At 39.7% G+C, this 26,012-nt stretch overlaps 1 protein-coding gene and 1 long non-coding RNA gene across 2 annotated transcripts; both read left to right on the forward strand.

The window, feature by feature from the left end:
* On the forward strand, positions 1–26,012 carry wnt6b (wingless-type MMTV integration site family, member 6b). Its single transcript, XM_079882091.1, has 4 exons — positions 1–703; positions 8,464–8,684; positions 14,779–15,083; positions 23,931–26,012. The coding sequence occupies exons 1-4, from the start codon at positions 624–626 to the stop codon at positions 24,390–24,392; spliced, it is 1,068 nt and encodes a 355-aa protein (XP_079738217.1). The 5' UTR covers positions 1–623; the 3' UTR covers positions 24,393–26,012.
* LOC307164886 lies at positions 1,040–2,662 on the forward strand. Its single transcript, XR_013822353.1, has 3 exons — positions 1,040–1,315; positions 2,030–2,112; positions 2,441–2,662. It is a non-coding gene; the product is annotated as an uncharacterized lncRNA (long non-coding RNA).

The raw sequence follows: 26,012 nt of genomic DNA on the forward strand, positions 1-26,012 counted from the left end.
GTAGATCAGAACCGTTTTTTCCTGTATGACAAGGTTCCTGACTCGAGCCCCGGGCGACGTCACTGAGTGGGTGATGAGCTCTGAATTTCTTACACCACGAAGAAAAAAGGTCCCCAGCTGAAGGCAGGAAAAAAGTGTGACGAGAGGAGCACGAAATGCCTAGACGTCTACCTGTTTGGATCAGGATGAGATCTGGAGCACTCGCAGAAGGGCGCGCGCACGCAGGTTCAGCACATGGCACTCAAGTCAACAGCTTTGCTCTTCAAAAGAAAAACTGAATATTTTACATACCAAATGGAAACGCTTTTTAAAAGTTCTGGCATTTTAGTAGTTCGAGAGGTTTGACTACATTCCATTAACCTTATCTAAGTGCACTTCTGCCTGGAATTCTCCTCAATTTATATGTTTTTGATGGATGAAGATCTCCAAGAAGTAATAATGAAGATGCTGACGACTCTCCAAGCGGATTTTGCGACCGTCCTCACCCGATGATGTGCTTCTTGGAAGTGTATTATCCAGGGGTGCTGAATCTTCTCAGATATTACCAAACTTTCGCACTTTCATCTCTGGACTAGTTCTTCAACATCAGACGTACACTTTTGTCCTTCGAAAGCCATTTGACCATGACGATTCCACTTTCCAGAACACAACTTGCTCTCTTCTTTATCCTGCTTTGTCCAGTCAACATCATCGGTCTCTGGTGGTAAGTAGCCTAATATCTCAGGCGCGCGCTCAATTTCCTCTAGAAATTCCAGCAAGCTCCATATTTAAAGTTCGATCAGTGTGATTAGGGAAACTTCAACGTTATAGCGTAGAGATGATCGAATAGAAAAATATGACAACACTCTTCGATCCGGCTTATCGCATAATTATACTTTAAATAAACATCACTAGGCACTCTTTACAATAAATGGTTCTCTGGTTCAGCAAAAATCCCTCTTCTTATCAGGAAACCTCTTGTTGTATTCCTGAGTGGGTTGTATGCACTGTAAAAAGGTTTTCAAGCAGTATTTCATCCAATTAATAATTTGTCTTTCAATTCAGTTTACCATTATTTGTTTTATTTTTCAAATAATATTTTTTTCGTTCAAAACATAGTTAAATATAAATATTTTTCATTAAGAGCTCAAATAAGAAATATTTGTTTCGACGAATGTACAATTTCAAGGTTACACACAGGATTGCGCATGGGCATTAAACACAAATCTTCTCGACGACCACGACCAGTCAGCAGACCGCTGTAACCGCTCTTCTACGTTCCGTGGATCACTTTGCTGCTCCAGAGAGAATCAGATTTCATCGCGGATAAACTGAAGTAAGTGAAACAAACAACCATTTAAATGTGCTTTGTGCTGCTGTATATTTAGTAGCCTGTACAAGACATGTTGCTCTGCCGAATTTATCTGGTAGATATCGTTATGTAACTTACATTAGTTTAAAAATGTGTTAGCTAGCTTAGTTTACACACTAAGTTAGGCAAGTTAACGTTAATGTGTCGACGTTAATTCCTGACCGATTGCAAAAGGGAACATATACGTTTACCCCTGGCTTATTTTGATTTTACAATGGTAATTAACGTGAACGTTTAATCATTGAACATAACGTTATCTCGATGCAGCGTCATAAGAATGACGTTCTCTGGTTAAAACCGTAGAAACCTGATCGCTAACGTTAACTTACATGTAAAAGGACTGGCGTTCACTTATGATTAATGGTAACGTTAACTAACACTTATGACTGTCGACACTCACAATGGTCATTTATTTATTTATGGATTGTATGCTTTTTATTTATGGAAGTATTGCTCCATTGGCGCCAATCGGTTGATGTCAGTTGGTTTTCAAAAAAGTGTAGTACTAGCCAGAGGACACTGGGGGGGCAGACATTTTTTCGTGGCGTTAGTAATAGGATTGACACTATATTGAATCATATACTGTAATGATTATTATATCAACTGATAACGTATGTTGTGCTAAAGTTTGTTGACCATAATGTACACTCATGCCAAATTTGTACTATCTTGATGCAGGATACTGACACCGCTACAAAGAGCACTTAAATATCTCATCCTTTATGGGAGAAACAGTGGAGGACCTGATCAAAGATTTCCTGGTAAGGCCAGATTACTTTAGAGATGTGAAAACACTAGATATGGCTGTCCACTTCAAAATTAGCCATCAGACTATGTTCAGATATATGTCTGAAAACAGTCTGAAGGCTAATTTCAAATATAGAAACAATTACTTTCAGCTAAAATCAGAGTCCCATGTGCTGGAAAGTTTGTGCAACTTATATTTATGTCAACAAAAAATTGGAGTAAATTTTTATAATTAGTTAGAAGTATTAGTATTATGTAAACTTATTTGGGGGGAAACCCAAGCTGTATTGATTCCTTATTCTTTTTTTCTTTTTCTTTTCTCCTTCCTAAATTCTTTTCCAGGTGTTGGAGAAGGAAGAGGCTGAAAAAACTCTTCAGCAGAAACCATGGAAATCTTTGTCATCAGAGATGCACAAGCTGTATACCCACAAACATTGGAATCATACTTGAGGGTCAAGAGGTTCTGAGGGACTTGCCGTCTGTCGCAAATGTTGAAAATCTGACACGAAATTGTGGATGTGTGGAAGTAATGTATATAATAATTCAATAAATATCGATTTAATGAAAATTATGTGTCTTTTTTATTTGATTTTGGACAAGATTAATTAATGTTCCTTAATGGGAAATATGTTTTATTGGATCCATATCTTTTTGTTTGTTTAAAATAAATAATTTCTATTAACTTGTATTTTTAAAAATGAGAAATAATTGTATTATTAAATCAATATCTATTTAATTGGAGAAAACAAATAATTTCTAATAAATATTTATTAAATGAGAATTTTTGTTTTGATTAAATCTATATATTTTTGTTTAGATCAAAAATAGAATTTAAATTAATTTATTTTTTTCAACAAGAAAAATATGCTTTGTGCCAAGTGTTATAAAATAGTTTTCATTGACATAGAAAATATTGGTAAGGGCAAGTTATTTATTTTTCATTGGCTCAAGTTATAAAATATAGATGTGAACCATTACCCTAAAATTTTTTAATTGGATGAATGAAAATCTTTTATCAGTGTGGTTTTCTGGAGGTTAAAAATTTTAGGGTCTTCAGATCAGTGTATTGGTTTTTGAATGCAGTAAAATATAGATTGTTTTATAAAGAACTAAGCTATAGCTTTGTGGAACTTAAGGTTCTTTTGTGACATTAAGCTGTAAAACATTCGGTTTCTGCTTAACCTAAGCTAAGAGTGCATGCGGTGCAGTTTTTAGCTGATTACATGCATAAAATGAATTTCTGTACACAATATTGTCTATGATTTGGTGCGTTATGCTCTATATGAAAACTATTCACTTCTAAAATACAAGTCACTTTTCCATTGAGAATTCCATTCCACAAAATGAAAAATTGTTTAGAAGTTATTCACTGTGTTATTTACAGTAAATAATTGCACAGATTATATATAACATTTGTGTAAAGTGCTTGTTTAGTTAAAAGAACATTAATTGAATTTCTTGAGAAAAAAAAAAGGTGGATCAGTAGGTCACTCTAAAAAAGTGAATAGCCTACATTATAAATCTATTCAGAGAAATGTACTGTGACACCATAAAAGTTGTTGATCATAGCTTTCATTTGTGTGGGTTTACTAAGGGTTAAGCTGTACTCTGTTTCAGAGATAGACACATCAGGTCAGAGTTGGAATTTTAGCTGGACCTCCGGGCTGTGGGTGTCATCATAAACTACTCCTTCCCTTAACACTCTGAAATGCATGAGTTTGACAAGAGGGAGATTGTTTGATAAACACAGACAATCCAAAGTTGACACATTACCTTTAAAAAGGGTGTTGTTTAACTTTGAATGTTCACATTTCCACCTTATACAAAGTCAGCTGCACCTAATGCTCTCCGCAAATGTCTCACGTACACACACACACACACTCTCCTTCATACACCTGGATGTCTAAAAAAAAGTTTGCAAAGACAATGATGCTTTCTTTGGGGCATGACGCATGCCATCACAAACCTCTCGTCTGGTGCTGGGCTGTGCCGAGGGTCTCTGACAGACAGCGTGCCATTCACATGCTGAGGCTGAGAGGAGATGAAACGGAGGCAGATAAACTGGCTCTCAGGACTCTGATTGTGCTCTGATCTGCGGGGCTGAGAGCTGAGTGCTTGAGGAAGCGATGTGAAGCCTCACCTCCTCTGGAGTCTTCGGGGTCATGTGCTGGCAGCCCGCCAGGACTCTGTCGGACAGGTGTGCCTGTGCACGAGCCATACCCTCTCGATTGTATGTCGGTGTGTGTACTCTTAAGTCCACTCAGTCAACATTTTTGCATTTAAATGGCCGTGTGACCTCAACCCAATCTGTTCCTTCACACTCTTAATTATTCTGTTCAAACAGTGTTCTCAATCTCTTAAACTTTTTTGACATGAAGGCTCCCATTGTCCAATACAATATTCAAAGGCCCTTCATATACTGTAATATTTGTCAATATATAAAATCAATTAACCATAACTGTATTTTGATTGCAGAATTTTCAAGAACTATATGTTCTCCAATAAAACAAAAGATCATAAGAATAATAATTAAATGTTGCAAAAAATTATTAAAATTTATGTTTAGCTTACACCTTGCTTTTATGTGTATTTTAGCATTTTAATTAAGTTACAATATTTAATGTAACTTCATTTCAATAATTTTCCTCACCTTCTGATTGAGAACATCTGTGTTAAATGGATAGTTTACCGAAAAAGTGACAATTCTGTAATTTTTCACTCACCCTCATGTTGTTCCAAACCTGACTTTCTTTCTTCTGTGAAAAAAAAAGAAAGTTTTAATCGTTTTTGTCAATACAATACAAGTCAATGGGGTCCAAAACAACAACATTAGACTCCACTGACTTTCATTGTATGGAGTTTTTTCTTTCTTTCGTCAGAATATTTTCTTTTGTGTTTCTCAGAAGAAAGAAAGTCATACAGGTTTGGAATGACATGAGGGTGAGTAAATAATGACAGAATGTCTTTTTTTTATCCACTCACAAGTCTCCTATTGGACCTAACCAATATATGTGAGTGTGTCCCAGACTACACAGTCTCCTCTAAGATGTTCAGTCTGGGAGAAGCGAATCTCATTTGGAGAATGGAGAGATATCCAATCAAGCGGCCTTGAGAGATGGATCAGATAACGATTGGATGACAGCTGCTTGGCCCGTTTGGCCGGACTTACAGTGTTTCACCTCCGAGCATGCGTCTGCCGCTCTCCCGTTTTTCAGGTCTGTCATCTGCGTGTGACGGACAGCGTCGTGGTGATGGAGTTGCGCAGCGCCGTGGTTCCACTCGCATGATTTAGTGGCGCACTCCAAGACGAGACTGTGCCATGGCTCTGCGCCATGCGCCACAGAAGTGAACCCAAGCCACTCTGTGCAGTTCCAGCCCTGTCGTGACTGACTTCATATCCAGCATACTTGGGGGATTAAGTAGGGATGAATTTCGCTCTTTCACAAAGTGAAAAAAGAAGAGACTTATCTGTAACCGCGCAATTCATAATGTAACCTGAGGTCTCAACAGGCGCAGAGGGCGACGGGTCTATGAAAAGATAAATGTGCATGTGTATGTTCGCACTGATTATTTGGATAACTTCTCTTAATCACAGTTCCCCCCCTCCATTCCCCCTCTATATTATCTCTCTCATACATCATGGTGTGGCTGTTTTTGGATATTCCTGATTGCACAAGTTGGGTACATCCTTTTCCATGTTATGATTAGGCCCCATCTCTCGCTTATCACATACAGATAAAGGAGAAGGAGGAAAGAGTGGCTTTGAATAAAGCTGAGAAGATGATGGTTGATCATCAAGGGCATGTAGTCTTCCTCTGCTTAGATACCAGCCTTATGTGCTGACCTTGGATCAACATCCCCTATTAAAATCCTAAATTGAATCACTGTATAAGAAATGGCTGAAGTGATCGCCATGTCCAGACTGACTCTTTCTGCAGGCATGTTCCTTTGTCTATTGTAATGTTTTTGGCCATGGTCGTGGCTGGTTTCGATTAGAGCCAGGGAAGGGATGGTTCATCAGACGCAGACGAATATCTTCATCTATATATCACCCAAGCCATAATGTGACCACATATGCATCCCAGGGCCGCTTTTGTGATATTCAAGCTTTCCTTTATAAGCCAACGCTTTGCCTCGCCCCTTTTGACAGTGAAACAGGACTTGGAAAGAGAGAATCGCTCCAACACTGTCTGCTCTTTTACGAGTCTACACCTCCTGCTGTAAAATGTGGTTCCATTATTTGAGCAGTGATCCTGGCGCTGAGAAACTCACAAGTTTGTAGATAATCAGAGACTGCAGCGGAGAACATTGTATCTGCTTGTTCAGATCGAGATCTGTGAGAGATAACAGAGGGATTAATGCACTATTGGAACACTTAGGAATGAATTGGCCATAGGGAGACTTTTCCTGGTGAGCTTCTAGACTGTCAAAATCTAATTGAAATCAAACTTTTAACTTTAACAAGAATTTTAAATTTAATTCTTATAATTTTTTTAAAGGGAGTAATTTTTATACTGTCATTAAATTAATAGAATAAATATAATAAAATGTGCCATCAATAAATAATTAAAATGCATTCTTAATTATGGAGAATTTATACATGGGCCACATTGATATGAAACAATGAATTACTCTTAATTAGCTCAACTTTGCATATTCCAAAAAACTGAATGCTATTTTACATGTGAAAATCAATATATATATATATATATATATATATATATATATATATATATATATATATATATATATTGCATTTCACATAGTATATATCTATATCTATATATAGAGAGACTTATCAATTATTGTAATAAATCATCAGGTATTTGTGATGTATAAAAACTGCAGTTATGGCTTTACAGAAATGTTATTCATATTAATGCATAGTGATAGTGTGTAGCATTAACTAAAATCCATCATCTCCTGCAAATTTTTGCTATAGGCAGAGTCCAAAATTCTCCTCAGGCGCTGAATACAAGTAAAAATTGACATTGGTGAGTAGTATGTGCCAAGTGGCTTGTGATTTAATTAGGAACAGCAACATAATGGTTTAAGTCAAACTGTAATAGTCAAGTCAAACTGCAATAGTCTGACACTCACGGATTTGAGAGACATGAGTAATTCAAAAGAAAGACAAACTAAATAATTTTACCTTCAAAAGATTATTGTTTTGTTGTTGTTGTTTTTTAACCTGTACTTCATTTGGACACACATATTTAGAATATTCCTCACATTAAACCACTTAAAGAAATACAAGCATTTACAATTAGAGAAACATTGACTGGCTCATATTGTATGTGATGTTAAGAATGACACAATGACATCTTATTAATACAGTGAGGGAAAAACAGTTAATTAATTATTTTGTCATAATTAAATCAAATTAAATAAATGTACTGAATTTGGCTCTATAAAATTTTTTAATGTGCAGTGAAATGAATCCAATAGCACATATATATCACGGCAAAACACACTCACGCTGCTCCATGTCCAAAGACTTCTGTTGAGTGGTCATATGTAAATTAAATATTAGGCCTATCAAGATGGGATGCATCACTTGTAAAGCCTGCTATCTCCCCTCTCATATTTCTTATCAGACCGCCATGGAAGGCGACTGGCAAGAGCGTTGGTTTGACTTTTTAAAACAAACTCGCACGGCAGATGAATGTTATTAGTCTGAAAGATTAGCCTTGACTGGGGTGAATGAAAAGCAATGAGGTATTCGCACAGAGCTCTGCTCCCCCAGATGGCAACGTAATGATAAAAACCGACTTCAGCTGCACGGATCACAGACGCTGAACTTCACTCTAATACGGCGAGAGTTATTAAAAAGAAAGAACCGAAGGATTGTGCCGTTCTTACATTACGTCATAGCGACTGTCACGGGAAGCTCTGGCAGCCCGCTCCACGCTTTGGACCTGAGGCCTGTTCTCCCATTAGCAGTTGAAATAAACAATTGATTCAAGTGTAAACACTCGTCTGTCGTCACTTTTGATAAAACCCAGCAATTAAGATGTAGCTTTTTTGCTTTAAATGTTATCTGTTTATGTTCAAAGGGGTAATACGATTACCGCTGACATTATAGTGTGTCTGACTCTAGTAATTGTCTTTTTTCTGTTTATTTTCTTTGTCATCTGCAAGGAACAATGAGTATGCCTAAAAACCATGAAAAGCCGAAATGAATGAGGATCTGCTCAGACCTTAACCTGAACCTTGCAGTAAAGCAACAGCACATTAAATTTATAATACTTTATATCATTTAAAGTGGTTTGTGTGCCGTGCGGTTTGAGAAGATAACCGTACTTTATCTTGTGAAACCTTATGTAGTTCAGATGAGTCATCTGATGAAGCTTTGTTGGTTTCAGGGCAGTGGGGAGTCCTTTGGTCATGGACCCGAATAGCATCTGCAGGAAGACCAAACGTCTGGCGGGCAAGCAGGCCGAGCTCTGCCAGACCCAGCCGGAGATCGTCAACGAAGTTGCCAAGGGCGCCAAGCTGGGTGTGCGAGAATGCCAATACCAGTTCCGCTTTCGTCGCTGGAACTGTACCAGCCAGAACAAGTACTTTGGCAAAATCCTCCAGCAAGGTGAGCATTTGTCCTGACATAGTGAAAGAATCCACTCTTCCAGGTTATCCACCTAAATTAAACAATCTGTGCCTCGATTATGTGTCAGCGACGTCTCTTTGAGGGCATGAACTCTGGCCCTGAGACCCATGCCCTCTTTTCAGCATGTTTGATCCAAGTTCATAAGAGAACAAGGACAGCTGTTGTGTCCGGTTTACCTCAGTGCTCTTCTTCTGTGTTAAATTGCTCTCTAAAAACGATCCCCAAATTGCATGATCATTGATCTGCCACATTTTTCAGTCCTTTGAAGAGTAATAAACTAACGTAACCTCTACAATTATTAGGCCGTCCACTCAGGGTTCAACTCCTCCCTTCTCACGTTTGATAACTTGTTCAGTAGTGGCCATTATTTTACCCCACAACAGTCTAAAATGTCTGTCATTATCTAATATTTTGTAAACGCTTTCTTTTAAAGATCTGATGAACAACCTAAAGGGCGAGTGTAAATGCTTTCCAAGATGCATTCGAGATGGATAGCAATCCAATTAAGAGATGGTTTGATACATAATAGGCACAACTCAACCTTGTGTAAATGCATCTTGTAGTTCAGGCCACAGTTTACGAGAACTTGGTTTAAATTTGTAAATTGTCTCAAAAATCAACACATCCCAGCAAGCAATAGCCGTCATTTCACCGTCTAGGTTAACTATACACCCGATATAGTCCGGCTATGAGTAACCCACTTCTAGCCAAAATAACCTTGAATTTGGTTGCATGACGTTTTTGCCCCAAAAACTTGCAAGATGTATGCTATTCCTTCAGCCATCTGTGATTACAAGGTGTGCTTCTATTCTTGGGCTATGGTTAGACATCTATTAAATTTTCACTGATTTCACTTAAATTTGCCTTGTTTTAGCCTAGATGTCAGGGCTGTGTTTGGATGGCTAATAGATGTCTTTTAAACGTAAAATTGCTTGCTGGTATTCTTAGAACAACAGACAGCATTTTTGCATAATACAGTTTTTGCAACCATCTTTTTTGGCATGAGCAAATCATTACAGTAAAGGATATGTCAGTCTGAATTTTAGATGCTGCATGTTGCCCACCTTTTCTTTTTTAAACAGTTTCATTGGTTGTCACCAGTAGAGGGCACTATTTTGGCTCAACATACTCCGAGATTGGTATGAGATTAGGATGGTCAGCAAATGCTGTGCCTAATTTGACTTGAGTTTTCTCTTTAGACATACCCATATCACAGTGATGTAGAGAGATGCAGGCTTGTCATATCCAGGTCTGGAACTGAGAGTTCACAGTTTGGCCTCCAGTGTGGACGTGTTCACACACGGATTGCAACATGATTCCTCTGTCTGCATCAGCCCATCTTAGACTGAGCACTGGAGACTGCCTCACAAAATGGAAATTAATCATAAATTCCTCTGTGTCTATAGGTGAAGCTTAAGTGCTCTTCTGTTTTCATGCATTTACCACAATTACCGTGAGACTCTGCTCTAATGACCACGTGTCATGAGAGTTCTGCTAAGGCAGGTTCACTTCCTGCACCGTGCGATAGGGTTGTACAAAGTGTCTCACATATTTCTTCCATTGCTAAATAACTGGGGGCTATTTTCTTCCCCTATTCAAACATGTAAACCAGAGCTTGTTTTCTTGGCCCAAGGGAGCGGCATTCTAATGCCAGAATTTGCTGGAAATGCTGCCGGCTGCTCTTACATGTTGTCTCTGAGGTTGTAATGAAGTCGTTAAAATCGCTCAGAGACAATATGCGGTTCCAATTAGAAACCCCAGAAATGATAAGGACACTGTGTGTGCGTAATTTGCCCTGTCACCTCAGGAATGCGCCTCATTATTTTTGCTGTCAAGACCTCTTGTTGCTTGTCTGTGTCAATGAGTGTATGGTATCGTGCATTGTCTGATGTACAGAGGTCACTGACATTTTTCCTGAGGTTCAGGTCTCAGAATGGCAACAAGCATTTGAAATCAAATTATATTTTCATTTATGGCACAAATGGTTGCATGGAGTCTAAAATCTAACTGAAATTTCCATACAAAAGATCTATATATATATATATATATATAGAGAGAGAGAGATAGAGAGAGAGAGAGAGAGAGAGAGAGAGAGAGAGAGAGACCAGTGTTTTTATTTTTTTTATGTATTTTATACCCTAGTGAAAACAATCCTCATTTCATACTACAGTAAGTATATTACAAATCCATTAACATATTTACTGACATATCACTTGAGACTTACGTATATAAAAATTAACATTTATTTGGAGTACTTCTTTATTGCACAATGCACATTTCTTAATATTAAGCCTAAAATGTTTAATATCACTATTAGTAAGGATAGTATGATTTCTATATACTATCAGTCTTTAAATGCAAGATATTTAAAGTGTACCTACAGTATACTTGCAATAGTTCCACTTTAGCACAATCAAATATACTTAAGTATATCTTTAATTTGACTATTTCTGGATAACTAAAGTAGCCTACAAAATTAGGTGTTCCAATTTAGCAGATTTTAAGTATACCAATTTAGTATACCAAAAGTACAATTGCAGCATGTTTATATTAAGTACGTAATATGTAAATGTATTTATAGTAAACTTAGCATTAAATTAAAGTATTTCAAATATATTTTAGTATGTTTATTTTTCAATTGGGTACATATGAAAAAAATAGTTTTGTCATTTTTTTCTTTAATCACATTTTATCTTGTGAGATACCATACCGTGTCATACCGTAGGTGCATGATCCCTCTGGTATTCTGTAATGGGACTCAGAGTTTCTCTCAAATTTTACTATCAGAAATAACATCCTCACATCAGCCATTTGTTCAGCAGATGTGTTCGGTATCTTCAGTATTCTGATAGTAGTGATCGTGAACTCACATTTGAACTCGTAAGCATGCGTGCATTCAAGAAAAGGGCAGGGAGAGAGAGAAAGAGGCAGAAAAAAAGATCAAAAGTAAGCTTATATATTAGATAACAATGCTACAGTGCATCTCCAAGCCCGGAGGCAAACCATTTTTGCCAGCATTAAAACTCTAAACTCTCTTTTTTCTATATAATCCCATTTCAAACCCGTAATGTATGCTACAAATCTAAGCACAAAACACACTGTAGCTTGGCATTCGCTTTATTTCCAGCCCCACTACTGGAACAGGTCAAAGGCTGGTGCACTCAGCATGAAGGACTGCATGAATATGTGTTATCATTTAAAGGGACAGCCAGTCCTGTTTTAAATGGATTCCTTGTGCACTCAAGAGTAACTGTATTGGACATATTTGAGGGCTGAGACAGTCCATTTGACGTCAGAGATCACTTCAGTTTGTTAGTGTGAAAGCGAATCTTCAAACCCTGAACCCCGAACTTTCTAAGTCCGCTTGAAAGGTGGTATAGGTTGCGCTTCATGTGGACCCTGAGAATTACACATATTATCCACGAGAATGTGTGTGTTGCTTCAGTTGCTTTCAGTTGATAAAAGTGGATCCCAGGTATGCAAGATCTGCACAGCATTAGAGATTTGCTCAACCCTCGCTGCATGCAGGCAGCACATGGTGGCAAAATAAATCAATCAAAATGATTCCCGCTAGTCAGCACTGGTAGAGCCGCTGGAGGGGCCCTCCCTTCTCTGCATCTCTTTTCATCCTGCAGCCCCATGCTTCATTGACTCAAAGATTGAGTATTAAAAAAATATTTGCTAATTCTCACAGAAGCCCCTTCTGGCATTATGTTCTCTCTCTCTCTTTCCTAGGCAGGCCTGGGCATAGACAGCTGCACAAAATTTGTTTGGAATTTGTGTCTTGGAGGAAAAAATAAGAGAGGGAGGTGAAATCAAGAGACTTTTTACCCTCTGTCTGTCATGACAACCCCTGTCTTATGAATGTATTGGATTAGATTAGTGTGGATCCAAAGGGGCGAATTTAGTCTTTGTAGTAGTTTAAATGCTGGATGATACAGTGTTTACAAAATATTGTTTGATCATGATATGTTTGACATTCAAAAAGGCTGAGGTAATATCAGGGTTCCAATAAACATGGAAAATCTGGAAATATCAGGAATTTTTAAAAGTAATGGTAATTTTAATTATGATTATAAGATGTCTAGATGTGCTCTGCTCTAACATATTTAATAAGCTAGTTGCTTCTGCAGAGTAAAACTTTCCCACAAGCCAGCATTATCACAGCAGTCTGTCCATTGAGGGTCATAAGTGACATTTGTACAGTAATAATGGTTTAATAATGGTTTAAATCTATTCATTTTAAAGATTTGACATTGACATTATTATTTCTAAAAATTCATATCTGATATTCATGAAAGATCATGAAAACCAGCAGTGCATGAGTGACAAGAAATTGGTCCATTAATTTTTATTTCTGTTGTGTCATGTTAGGTAGCTCTGCCAACAGTGAGATCTTATTTGTCCAAAATCTCTTTCAGTTAACAGTTAATTTACTTTTCCTGTCATACTATTGGTTAGTCCAATTTACTGTAACAATTTCATTGCATTACCATCTTGACAATGCTGATAAAAATGAGGATTACAGTAACAGGATCAAATGATGAACATGATTGTGAGGTATACAGATAAACAGAGAATATATGTTTGCTTTCTTGGTGGCTTAAGAAGTAACAGAAGATTAATGGCTTCATTGAAGCAATGATGCACTTTCACGGATTCACTGAAGGATTCCTCATTCTAAGCAGTAACCTCTGAATGCCAGAGTCTTTTGAATCACAGAATCAGTTCATAAGAATTATTTGTTCATAAATCGGACTACACGGGTCGTGCTGTCTGCAATGTCAGCATGCATTGAGAAAGATAAATCATTGAATATAGTTTTTTTCTTTTTTTCTTTTTCTTAATATTTATAATTATATCCTGTAAGGGCTAATATATATATATATATATATATATATATATATATTAAATGCAGAGAGGCTGCTTCTCTTTAGGGTACTGCATTTTTGGATAGAAATGTAGTGAACAGTGCTCAGTTTATACATATTTCATTGGTGTTTTGTGTGCCAGAAAGCTACAGGTGATTTCAGGTGGGGTGTTGTCAGAATGTCCAAAGATGTATCAAAACAGGAACGCACACACATTGCTTCACAGTATGAAGACGACAGTGGGCGTGTGAATGGACAGCTGGGATTAATATCTGTGTGTGTGTGTGTGTGTGTGTGTGTGTGTGTGTGTGTGTGTGTGTGTGTGTGTGTGTGTGTGTGTGTGTGTGTGCGTGTGTGCGTGTGCGCGTGTGCGTGTGTGTGTGTGTGTGCACTCATGAGCTCTGATTCCATTTCACTGGCTTTAATGAATCCCATTCACCGAATCATGCGATGCAGAATTGGCACAAGACTGAAGAGTGACTGCACACTCACTGCATCCAGCATTTACACAGGATGAAAGTCATTTCTTTCAACTCCCTTACTACAAGTTGCTAAACACATCTGAATTTGTTTTCAGAAAGCATTATTAAATGTTAGCATTTAATAAATTCTTCTAGTGAATTGGCTCTGTCACTTTCTTTTAAAATAACTTTTTACATAATGTATAATGTAGTTTAAATAATGAAAATGCATATATATATTATTATTATTATATTGCATATATATATAATATTGTGAAATATAATTTTCATTTAAAATGAATGTTTTCTATTTTAATATTATGTACAACATAATTTATTCCTGTCATGTTTGGGTTGTTTGTCTAAAAAAGTTCTTACATATTGGAGCATCGTGGAACATGATCTTTAACTGAAAAGCATACGGACTTATTCACAATGCAGCTTGTTCTGTCCTCATATGGCTTATGCCACAGTAGTACTATCGTTGGGATGAGACTACCTTGTCACAGAAATAGCCCATGCAGCTTTAGGATATCTAAAGTGCCATAATTATCAGAGTCAGATGTAACCCAGCCTTGGCCAACAATCAGAAGCTAACTTTGATGTCTGTCTGTCTCCCAACCCCCCCCCCCCCCCCCCCCCCCCCCCCCCCCCCTCTCTCTCTCTCTCTATCTCTCTCTCTCTCTCTATCTCTCTCTCTCTCTCTCTCTCTCTCTCTCTCTCTCTCTCTTGTCTTCACAGACATCCGAGAGACAGCGTTCGTGTATGCCATCACAGCAGCGGGTGTGACGCATGCAGTGACCCAGGCCTGCAGCATGGGGGAGCTGCTGCAATGCGGCTGCGAGGCCACACGGAGTAGAGGGCCTCCCCCTCGTTTAGCCAGTATTGGCCCAACCGAGGGGGTCAAGTGGGAGTGGGGGGGCTGTGGGGACGACGTGGAGTTTGGCTATGAGAAGTCCAAGCAGTTCATGGATGCCAGACGGAGGAAGGGCAAGAGTGACATCCGCACACTGATAGACCTTCATAATAATGAGGCTGGACGACTGGTACGTTATTTCATGTTTATCTTGTTACAAATAGCTGTAGGATAAAATTTTTAAAACAATTCTTGCAGTGTTTACCCAGACTTGATAGCTTTTTACAGTCGTTTAGCGGCGGATGGCTGTATAAATCCAATCCAATAATTGGCCCTATCTATATATTAAATTTAAATATATTTAAAAAATAATGTCGTAACACTATACACGGATGTTTTGGTTAATATTTTTTATTCAGCAAGGATGCATTAAATTGATCAAACGCAACAGTAAAGACATTTATAAGGAATACATTTTTATAAAATAATATTGACAAAACAATGTGCACCTTTAACTACATATTATCAAATAAACAACCAGTCAGTTAACTCTTACTGTAAGTCTCAGATTACACTGTGTTGTCTGTATCACAATGTAGATGCAGTAGCATTGTTGTGGCGGTGTTGTATGATACTGCAGGAAACTTTGTCTGACTTTGTACGTTATTCTGTACTATATGCATGTGCAAGAGCGATTAATGCAACAGAAATCAAGCGTAGAGTCAGTTCTGGCAGGTCACGTTAGTCAAGCTCGCATCAGCTGACTCTCAGCTGATCCACGTCTACCTATAGGAATACAACACCCATAACAACATTCATATAAGCTCCTTCAGTATTATCAACAGCTATCGTGTTTCTCAGGAGCTAATTACCCTCCTACATCCCCAGCTCCTCCTCTTGTCCAGTCAGGATTTGGCATTCTGATTCTCCTTTGAATTAGCCTGGGAAAACCCAGACAACTTCCGGCAAATTCAGATTTGCTCGAGAAGTAGTCTGGCAAAGAGCTCATTCAAGCCCATTTCCATGGCCTAGAAATCGCGGCACCAATCAGAAACGTTGAGGCGGGCTTGACACAATGATGATCGCTCTGATTGGTTTTAGGTCTAGCCTATCCAACTGCGCCCAGAGGCATTTGAGCGACGTCCGTTCAACTTTTAAATGCATTATTATATTCAAATTGCAAACACATGAGGACAGTCTCCATGAAAGACCCACTGGCAGATGAACGTGCTACTACATTTCTCTCCGAAACGGTAGGAAATTAAATTAGATTTAATAGAGGATTTTTACTGTGACACGATGATTGACAGGGCAGTTTAAATGACAGGATGCACGCGACAGATCCGTCCGATAAAGATGGCGAAGTAGTATGTCCCAAAGCTTGCCTACTTTTTTGCTACACATTCAAAAGTAAATACATTTTCTTCACAAAAAGAGTACATACTTTTATGGCGTAGTGTAACTTAGGCGAATTGGGACGCAGCATATGGCTTTACACGATGAGGATCGCTCTGATTGGTTTTAGGTCTATCCAACTGCGCCCAGAGGCATTTGAGCGACGTCCGTTGGTGACGCCCCTTTGGAAATGATTTGTCTATGGAGCTTTGCCAGACCATAACTCAGTTACTACTGAGAATGGTCTGGTTTTAACCAGGCTACCTTTGAATCAGACTAAATTCTCGAATTATGTTGTACATTAAAATTTTGAATTAATGATATCTGCAAAACATTCATGTTGGTTCTGTTCTGTTTACCCTAAAGGTGATGATACACAGGGCAACTTTTTGAGCAATGTTGCTGGGCAATGTTGCCATCAACGGGCAACCAGATGAGAGACAGGGCCCACGACCAATCTAAATTATCCAGATAGAAATGTATTGCCCACTTTCAATGGGAAAGTGCCCAAGCAACAATCGCTCTGCAAGATTGGTCAGCAACATTGCTCAAAAAGTTGCCCTGTGTATCATCACCTTAAGAGGGTTATTGCTGCTCTACCTGCTCTTAGCAATGCTAGGCTGCATGGATGCGCAGAGAGTTCTTGCTTTTCAGAACTTTTCAGAATGCCGCAAATGTACCGCAGGTCATGAGACAAAAACCAACAGATAAACTTGCATTTCCATAACAACATCGAAAGCTCGGCCAAACAGCTGATCATAGCTGTACAGGGTGGGTTTTTATTTCTCATCTCCATAAATATATCTAGTAGTAAAGCTAATGCAAGGGCTAGAAATCATTAATCCTTTGCTGATACTTCCTCGTCATCATGGAGAGCGCAGTTCATGGTTGCATAGCAACGACAGACGCCATGGGAGCGCAAGCACTTGTGGAAAGAAGGAGAGCATTTTAAGACGCGATATGTGAACGGCCCCTTACAGAGTTGGCAAATTACGATATTTTTGTCATCCTTGATGAAATACTTCCACACATCTGATGTGTGGTGTCTGTTGATGACGTTCGCCATTTTGAATTAATTTATGGTTAATGGGTGCTCGAGTAGTCGATTGTTTCCGACAGCGCCGACTAGTGGTTGAAGTACTACTTCAATCTCTTGACTACTCGACTAGTCTGTGCAAACCCTAATACATATCAACAACAAACAAAATTAGGAATTGTGATGACTAGCCAGATAGCTATTACAGTATTTACTTGCATGTTTTGCACAGTGTTTTGTACAGCAGCCTCAGTTAGTACCTGTCACCCTCATGCAGGTTTGGCGTAGATGTGTTGTTGTTTTTTTTCATATTCTTGGTACGATATCTCTGTAGATAGATTTTTTGCATTGATGCATAGATGATACAAGCACAGTCGTGTGTTGTTTTGCCTGTACAACCCTTCAGAGATAGTCAAGCTCAAATGAACAGATGGTGCACTTCAAAAGCCCAAGCATGGAAGAGCTCGGAAATGTTATGGAAATATACTTGGCAGAAGCTGAAGAAGACAGTTGAAACTAGTTTCCCAAAATCACCACTCTCTCCGTTCCTTATTGTCTAGGTCAATTTAATATATAAAGGAGTGTCTTTTTCTTTTTTTTTAAACTAGGGCTTTTAAAATGACAGCATTATATGTACAATAAATTAAACAAGTAAATATTATTAGTTGACACATCCAGTTCCTTTCCGAGTAGAAAATAGTCAATAATGTTAATTTAATATGAATTATTTAATAAGTAATATGTGCAATACGACACTGAGCAGAGGTGATATTCAGCAGTGTACTTTTCTCATCTCATTCACAACATGAACAGCATACAAATGCATAGAAAATGCAAAAACAGAAATGCAGATGTGCAGTAATTCAATAATAAACTTTAATGCCTTATGGACATTACATCATATGTGTAAAGATATTACACAATAGATTGTCCATAAAGAAAGAATGTCTCAGGTTACGACTGTAACCCTGGTTCCCTGAGAAGGGAATGAGATGCTGCGTCATTGTCATTGATGCTTTGGGAACGCCTCTGCTAGAATTTATCTGAAGCTCGTGTGTGAAATCAGTCCAATGGCATGACGGAATGTCACAGGTGGGTGACGTCAGGACCAGGAAGCTATTAAGCACACCCAGACCAAAAATTGTCAGCTACTAATAGGCCAAAGCAAGTCGATCACAGGGATGCAGGGAGACGCAGCGTCTCCTTCCCTTCTCAGGGAACCATGGTTACAGTTGTAACACGAGACAATCCATTTCAAGGGAACTCATGCTGCATCATCGTCATTGAAGCTTTGGGAGCGAAAATGCCCAAATCGCCAGACTTAAAAGTGCCTGTTTGTGTGAATCACTGCAAGCACACTAAGACGAAAGCACCTGTGAACCTGGTGTAGTTCCCAGGTCCAGATTGTAGAATCTCACAAATTTGAGCGTAGAGGACCACCCTGCCGCATCACAAACATCTTGAACTGAAGCCCCTGATCATAAGGCCTTATAGGCCACCATACTTGTTAAGTGCGCTCTGACAGCCAAAGGTGAGGGCTGTCAAGAGGCCTCATAAGCATGAGAGATAGCCTTGACTATTCACTTGCTCAGAGTCTGTTTGGTTGCTGGCAGTCCTTTATTGGGTGAACCAAAGCGAATTGATCCGATTTTTTCCACAGTGCTCTCCCTGGACACACTGAATTAAGCTTCTGCTGGTCTGAACTTCTGAAAGGAGGAGGACAGAAGGCCTGCAAAATAATAGGCCATGGCACATTAGTAGGTACCTTGGGCAAATAAGCCAGTCTGGGTTACAAGAATGCCTTGACAATCCCCGGTGTAAATTCGAGGGGACAGGGCCTGGAGGTCTTCCACTCTTTTAAGAGACGTAATAGCCATACCGTCTTAGGGGTCAGACACTTCACTGGTACATATAGGCTCAGAGGGAGCCATATACAAGCCTTCTAGCACCACAGTCAGGTCCCTAGCCAAAATTCTAGTGTGGCTTGCAGGCCACAGCTTAGTGAACCATGGAGGAAGCGTGTCACTAATGGGTCTCTCCCTAACGACTCACCACCCAAAGGTGCGTGGTAAGCAGCTATGGTCTTCAGAGTGGAGGGAGATAACCCTGCAGAGAACCGCTCTTGCAGAAACTCCAGCACTGTACCAACCGGGCAGTTAACCTGCTGGGGTCAACAAATGCTTTTTTACAGCTTCGTACAGCTCTTTGCCTCGTACAGCTTCCTTGTGGAGAGACCTGACTCTATGAGTCTGGCCCCCTCAGAGGCAAAACCCACATTTTCCATAACTCTGGTCGGGGGTGAAAGATTAAGTCTTTGTGGGTTACCCCACGGGTAAAACACCTTGGTCTTGAGCCACCACTGTAAGGGTCTCATGTACAGCAGGCCAAAAGGAATCATGTTGGATACAGCTGCCATCCGACCCAACAGTCTCTGAAACTGTCTGGCACTAAGTGACTGGCCTAGCTTTATCTTGTTTATGGCTGTGAGAATCTAATCGATATGAGCAGGAGACAGACATGCCTGCATCATCATCGAATCCCACACCACACCTAGAAAAGTGGTTCCCTGTGCTGGACAAAGCACACTTTTCTTGGTATTAACCCCAACTCTTTCATATGGGTGAGTATGACATCTCAAGGTTCAATCACCATCTGTTCCAATTGTGCTAAGATTAGACAATTGTCAATATAGTTTAACACGTGGATGCCCCAGACTCACAGCGGAGCCAGAGCTCCATCCACACATTTCGTGAAAGTGCAGGGTGAAAGAGCTAGACCGAAGGGAAGAACCCAATATTGGTACACTTCGCACCCAAAAGCGAAGCTCAGGAACTTCCAGTGTTGTGAAAGGATGGATATGTGGAAGTATGTGTCCTTGAGATCTATCATGATAAACCAGTCCTCGGATCTGATTTGAGTCACGATCTATCAAAATTTTGAACTTGAGCTTTCTGACTGAGTGATTTAACTGGCGCAGATCTAAAATGGGACATAATCCCCCATTTTTCTTTGGAACAATGAAGTACAGGCTGTAGAAGAGTTTTTATTTCTTGTTCCATTACCAAAGCCTACTCAGGGCCCACGACAGTGGTCAAAATCCCGTTGAAACGAGGCGGATGACTCCTGATTTGGATTTTTTAGCCTCTTTCTACAGTCTGCAGGACCCATTTCCACACTGCCAGATGGTCTACTAAGGGAACCAGCCTCTTGAGACTGGTCTCTGGTGTATTTCGAGTAGTCAGCTTGGCGCCCTGAAGCACACTGGCAGGGAATGACTCAGCTGATTCCTCTATTTCCCTCCTCAGAGGATGCTAATGTCCCAACGATGTAACGTCGAGGGACTGACTCAGATGCATTGACACAACGTCTTGTGCCTGAGATATGTGCTTGCTGGAAACTGCTGCGCCCAAAAACACCACAGGTGGCGGGGTTGGCAGAACACCCCCCTGAGGGCACCATATAATGAGGTGTGGACCACTCTGCCCTGGAGGGGCCTGCCCTCCGCCCAGCAGCCCCAGAGATCTGAGTGTGGCAAGGGAGGTAGCTTTTGAACCCTGCCACCACCTTTTTCGCCTCCTGGACCCTCTCGACGACAGAGTTGACTGCATCCCCAAAGAGGCCAGGAGGGGTAAGCGGAGCATCCAAAAGAAACAACTTGTCTTTAGATTTTATATCAGACAGGTTTTACCACAGATGCCGTGGCCACCAGGGCTGCCATAGAACGGCCCAGCGCAGCTCTTTAAATGTGTCTGGGTTTACCCCCTCACATTCATCAAGGTCTCTCAGCAGGTCTGCCTGGTACGCCTGCAAAATGGCCATTATATGCAGACATGCACCAGCCTGACCTGGTGCCGAATAAGCCCACCAAAGCCGACGTTGTTCCGCGCGGCTTGTTGGGTAGTGTCGGGGCCTTCAGTGATGATGCCGTAGAAGGGAACAGATAGCTCGCGAGTGTCTGTTCAACCTTAAGCATTGCCCCATACCCATGTGCATTCAACCCCTTAATGTTTGCATATATGTTGGACTGAGGGCTGAATATGTTTTTTTCCACGATTTAGAGATTTTATTTTGCAAACCGTGAAAAAATTTGAGGCCCCGACGTGGAGGTTGTGGTTTTACTTGCAAAAAACGCTCATCTAATTTACTTTTTGGACGTGCGCCCTGCTTCTCGGCTGGCCAATTGATGAGCTTGTAGGCCAATTGCTCTACAAGCTCCTCGTACACAGGGTCCTCAGATTCCCTCACATCAATGCTCAGCACATCCACCTTCTCAGAGCTGAAGCACGGGGCTCTCACTCCGGGCAGAAGAAGCCACAGCACAGGCTTCCGATCCCAGCAAGACAGCGCTGGATGCTGAGGGTGAGGGCAGAGAAAAGGCAGAGCCGTCTCTAATACTCTGCGATCCATTTGCGAATCCCATGATCTCAGCTGGGCTGGAACCATGGGGAACACTAGCCTGATCACCCTTCTCAAAGAGTGACAGGCAGGAGCGGAGCCTGCGAAGCTGTCATCTCTCGCAATGCACACAGTCAAGATCCTCAAGACCTACATGCTCCGCTCCCAAACAAACAATGCACAAATCTTGTGTATGAGGGCAGGGAGGTACACACGACTGCTCGCCATATGTCTTGTACTTTGTACTTTAGGACAAACAACACTAAATAAGACAAACAATTTCACACAGAGCGCTTGCTGAGGCACAGAAGCTGACAATGTTTGGTCTGGGTGTGCTTTATAGCTTCCTGGTCCTGATATCACTGCCTGTGACGTTCCATCATGCCATTGGACTGATTTCACACACGTGCTTCAGACGCAGTCACGTAGAGGCATTCCTAAAGTGCGAATGATGATAACGCAGCTTGAGTTCCCTCGAAAGGGAAACACCTGCTCCTATAGAGGCATGTCCTTTAGTGTGTGTTTGTGTGAATATGGATGCTTGCGTTGCAGTTCCAATCATTTTCAATCAGCTCTAAATGTTGCGATCAGTTTTAGTAATAACACAGAACTGAATGAAAAAGTTAAAGGTGTAATATTTAGGAGAATCTATTGACAGAAATGCATTATAATACACATAACTATGTTTTCAGTGGTGTATAAAGACCTTACATAATGAAACCATATGTTTTTATTACCTTAGAACGAGCCATTTCTTTCTACATACACCGTGGGTCCCCTTACATTAAAGTCACAATTTTGCACTGCCATGTTTCTACAGTTGCCCTAAACAGACAAACTTCTCTACAGAGCGCGTTTCATCACTATATTGTTCTTCATGCAAAGAAGCTAGCTAAAGTGAACAAGTAACAATAATATTCTCAATAATTAAGTAAGAATAATTAAGTAAATATAATTTATGCTGTCTCAGATGACGACATCTTCCTGTGTTGGCCACCGTAGCTTCTCTATGTGCTTGTTGGTTACAATTCGCAACCTCACTGCTAGATAAAATTAACACACTGCACCTTTAACATATTTAACTTAATGATTAAATATTTAATTGAATGACACACCTACACTACTGTTCAAATATTTGGTCAGTGAGATTTTTTACATAAATTAATGCTTTTGTTTAGCAAGGATGCATTAAATTGATTAAAACTGACAGGAAAGGCATTTATAATGTTACAAAAGATTTCTATTTTAAAGAAATATGTTTTAAAATATAAACTTTACAACAGTTATTTTAAATTGTATTACTATTTCACAATCTTACTGTTAAATAAACTGATCAAATAAATGCAGCCTTGGTGAACATAAGAGACTTCTGTCAAAAACATTAAAAGGTCTAACCCCAAATTTTGAACGGTAGTGTATTTACATTTTCTGTTATATTTTTTTCATGGTATAGTGTGCAGAAAAAAACGTTAAGTGTGAGTGTGTCTGTTACACCTTTTAGCCAGTGCAAAAAGAGTTTAAAAAAAAACTCTTTGGAAAGCAACCATTATGTTGCAATTACTGTACATTTGATGCCTCTAGTGGCATTTGTGATATCTACATTGTAGCTACTTTTGTAATACTGTACAATGGAAATATCTGGCGTATGTGTGCACTAGATCATTTTGAATATCTCTTGAGATGTATCCAACTACTCTTTTCTCAGTTTACTATTTTATAGTTTACAATACCCTATTATTCAGTAGTCTAAATAAGTCAGATTTATGATTTCCTTTAAGCAATCATCAGTCGGCCAGTGGCCAAACCCTCATATTAGTTATTCACTAGTATCAGTAGTGCTTCATCTTCCAGGGGTCACTGCCTCACAGCCTCAGGTCCTGTTAGTAAGGGGTCAGCCACAGGTAAATAGGCATTAAGGAGCAAGTTGGGGGCATATAGACATGTTTGGCAGATAGTGATTTTCTTCTACAGTACGTTGTTGTTGTTTTTTTCGCAAATAATTGTTTGGAATTAAAGTGAGAAAAATGTTAATGCTGCATTTATCAGATGTTTATTTCAACAGGTATAGAACTGTATGAATCTGTTTTCAAGCTCTCGGATTGGCTTTCGGGTGGCTGGAGGCTACAGAGGGAGGGGAGAGACAAGGGTAAATTCCTTCTAAATAGCTTCTCCTTTTATCTCACTGAACTATCTTTGTGTCTTGAACTGCAGGCAGTGAAGAATTATATGAGAACTGAATGTAAATGTCATGGGCTGTCTGGCTCTTGCACTCTGAGGACCTGCTGGAAGAAAATGCCTCACTTCCGCGAAGTGGGCGATCGCCTGCTCGAGCGCTTCAACGGGGCATCCAAAGTGATGGGTGGGAATGACGGTAAGACTCTCATCCCAGTGGGGCAGAACATCAAACCTCCAGACAAGCAAGATATCATCTACTCAGCCGAGTCACCGGACTTCTGCCTGCCCAATCGGAAGACAGGTTCCTTGGGCACACGCGGGCGAATGTGCAACAGCACAGCGCTGGACGTGAGCGGATGTGACCTTCTGTGTTGCGAGCGGGGTTACCGGGACGAGACGGTAGTCCTGGAGGAAAACTGTCTCTGCCGTTTCCACTGGTGCTGCGTGGTCCAGTGTAAAAAGTGCTCGGTCAGGAAGGAACTGAGTTTGTGTCACTAACTGAGAACCCTTGTTGGTGGGATTGAGTAGAGCGATTTTGAACAAGGAAGTGGTGCCAGCGTCAGAACAAAAGAATCTAGAACATTCCAGATTCATGCTTACACATTTCAAACCTTGAGGCTTTGGAAAAGCCTAGAGGAGTGTCTGACTTGTGATTCACCCCTCAGAGAACCCAGGACGCTATAGTCTCAATGATCACTCAAGACTCAAGGGGTTGTTTAGCTGTGAAGTCAAGACATTCTGAAATTCTTATCAGCAGATTGAGAAGGCTTTTATGCATCTTTTTCTGTTAGATCAGCCCTATATATTTTATGAGTTTAGACTGGAAGCACATCCACATCAGCAACGCAGCCACTGTGTAATGGCTGTTCATGCTCTGAAGTGACAGAACATCAAGAAAGTGATATTTGGCATATCGCTGGATATGAAACAAAGACTGTTATTTATAAGCATTTTATATCATGACTACTTCTTGTGACTAATGCCCTGTTATTTTCCTTCAAAAGCACTTTGAGAACTTTTAACAGAAAGGGTAACAGGCCATTTTACTCTTAAACTCAAAGGTAAAAAGCAAATGCAAGAGATTCAACATGTAAAAACTATTATGTTTGTGAGATATTTAATCTGTGGGGCTTTTAATGCACTTTTACTGATACTGATCACTATTTTTCATTGGTTTGCTCCTTAGTGAAATACATTTTCAATGGTTTGTTTCAGTTTTGGTTGTTTGTTAAGAGTTCTTGTGTAAGAGTTCTTCTCTTGACCTCATATATATGCTCTGAAATGCCTTTCAGTATGCTAAAACTGCTCAATAGTTCTCAAAACCAATTGCAACTGATCATTAATGACAATGATCAGAGGAATGCATGAGAAATTGTCATGTTTTATCACTTTGTTTTATTTCCAATGGATCTCTCACTGGAGGGTTAACAGTGTAATGGTTTCCACGGACCTCTTATAGGTCATCAAAACACCATTTCAGCACCATGTTAAATAAATTAAGTGTCACCCAAATGCAAAATTATGTTTGAAATAGAGTATTTCTGCAGTCTGTACAGTTAATGAAATCAGAAAACAGAAATGTCAAGAAACGGACATAAAGAATGCAGAGCTTCACAAGCTACTTAAGAGGTCAGCCATGAGACTTTCATCAAGTGTTAATCTCAAGCATCCCATCCTTTGTTTGGAATGTATTGCATTTTTGGAAAATACCTTTGCAAGGTATCATTTGGAGCGAGCCACAGACCATAGAGAAATACCGTTTTCACATGCATTTGTATCATGAGCATATAACAGACTTGAGACTAAAAAGTGACTACAGTGCCACAAAATGTAACATAAGATTCATCTGTATTTATCTGTAGACTCTTCTAAATTTGTAGTTCCTCTCTATGCAACCTCTTATCTGAGAAATCTGGTGGAAAGATGTGCAAGATTATTGACTGCTCTTCAAAACAACTGTTTATAAAATGCTCTTGCTATAATTCATACCAGAATTGTATATTTTGCAATGCATTTGAAAGGAAGCTCATTCAGATTTGAAAAACAGAAGACTCGAGGTGAAAATCCTACTTATAGCTGCTCATCACTGAATAAAATAGACAATTCTTTTTTACAGTT

Source organism: Squalius cephalus (assembly GCF_949319135.1).
Source record: "Squalius cephalus genome assembly, chromosome: 9".
Classification (NCBI taxonomy): Eukaryota; Metazoa; Chordata; class Actinopteri; order Cypriniformes; family Leuciscidae; genus Squalius; species Squalius cephalus.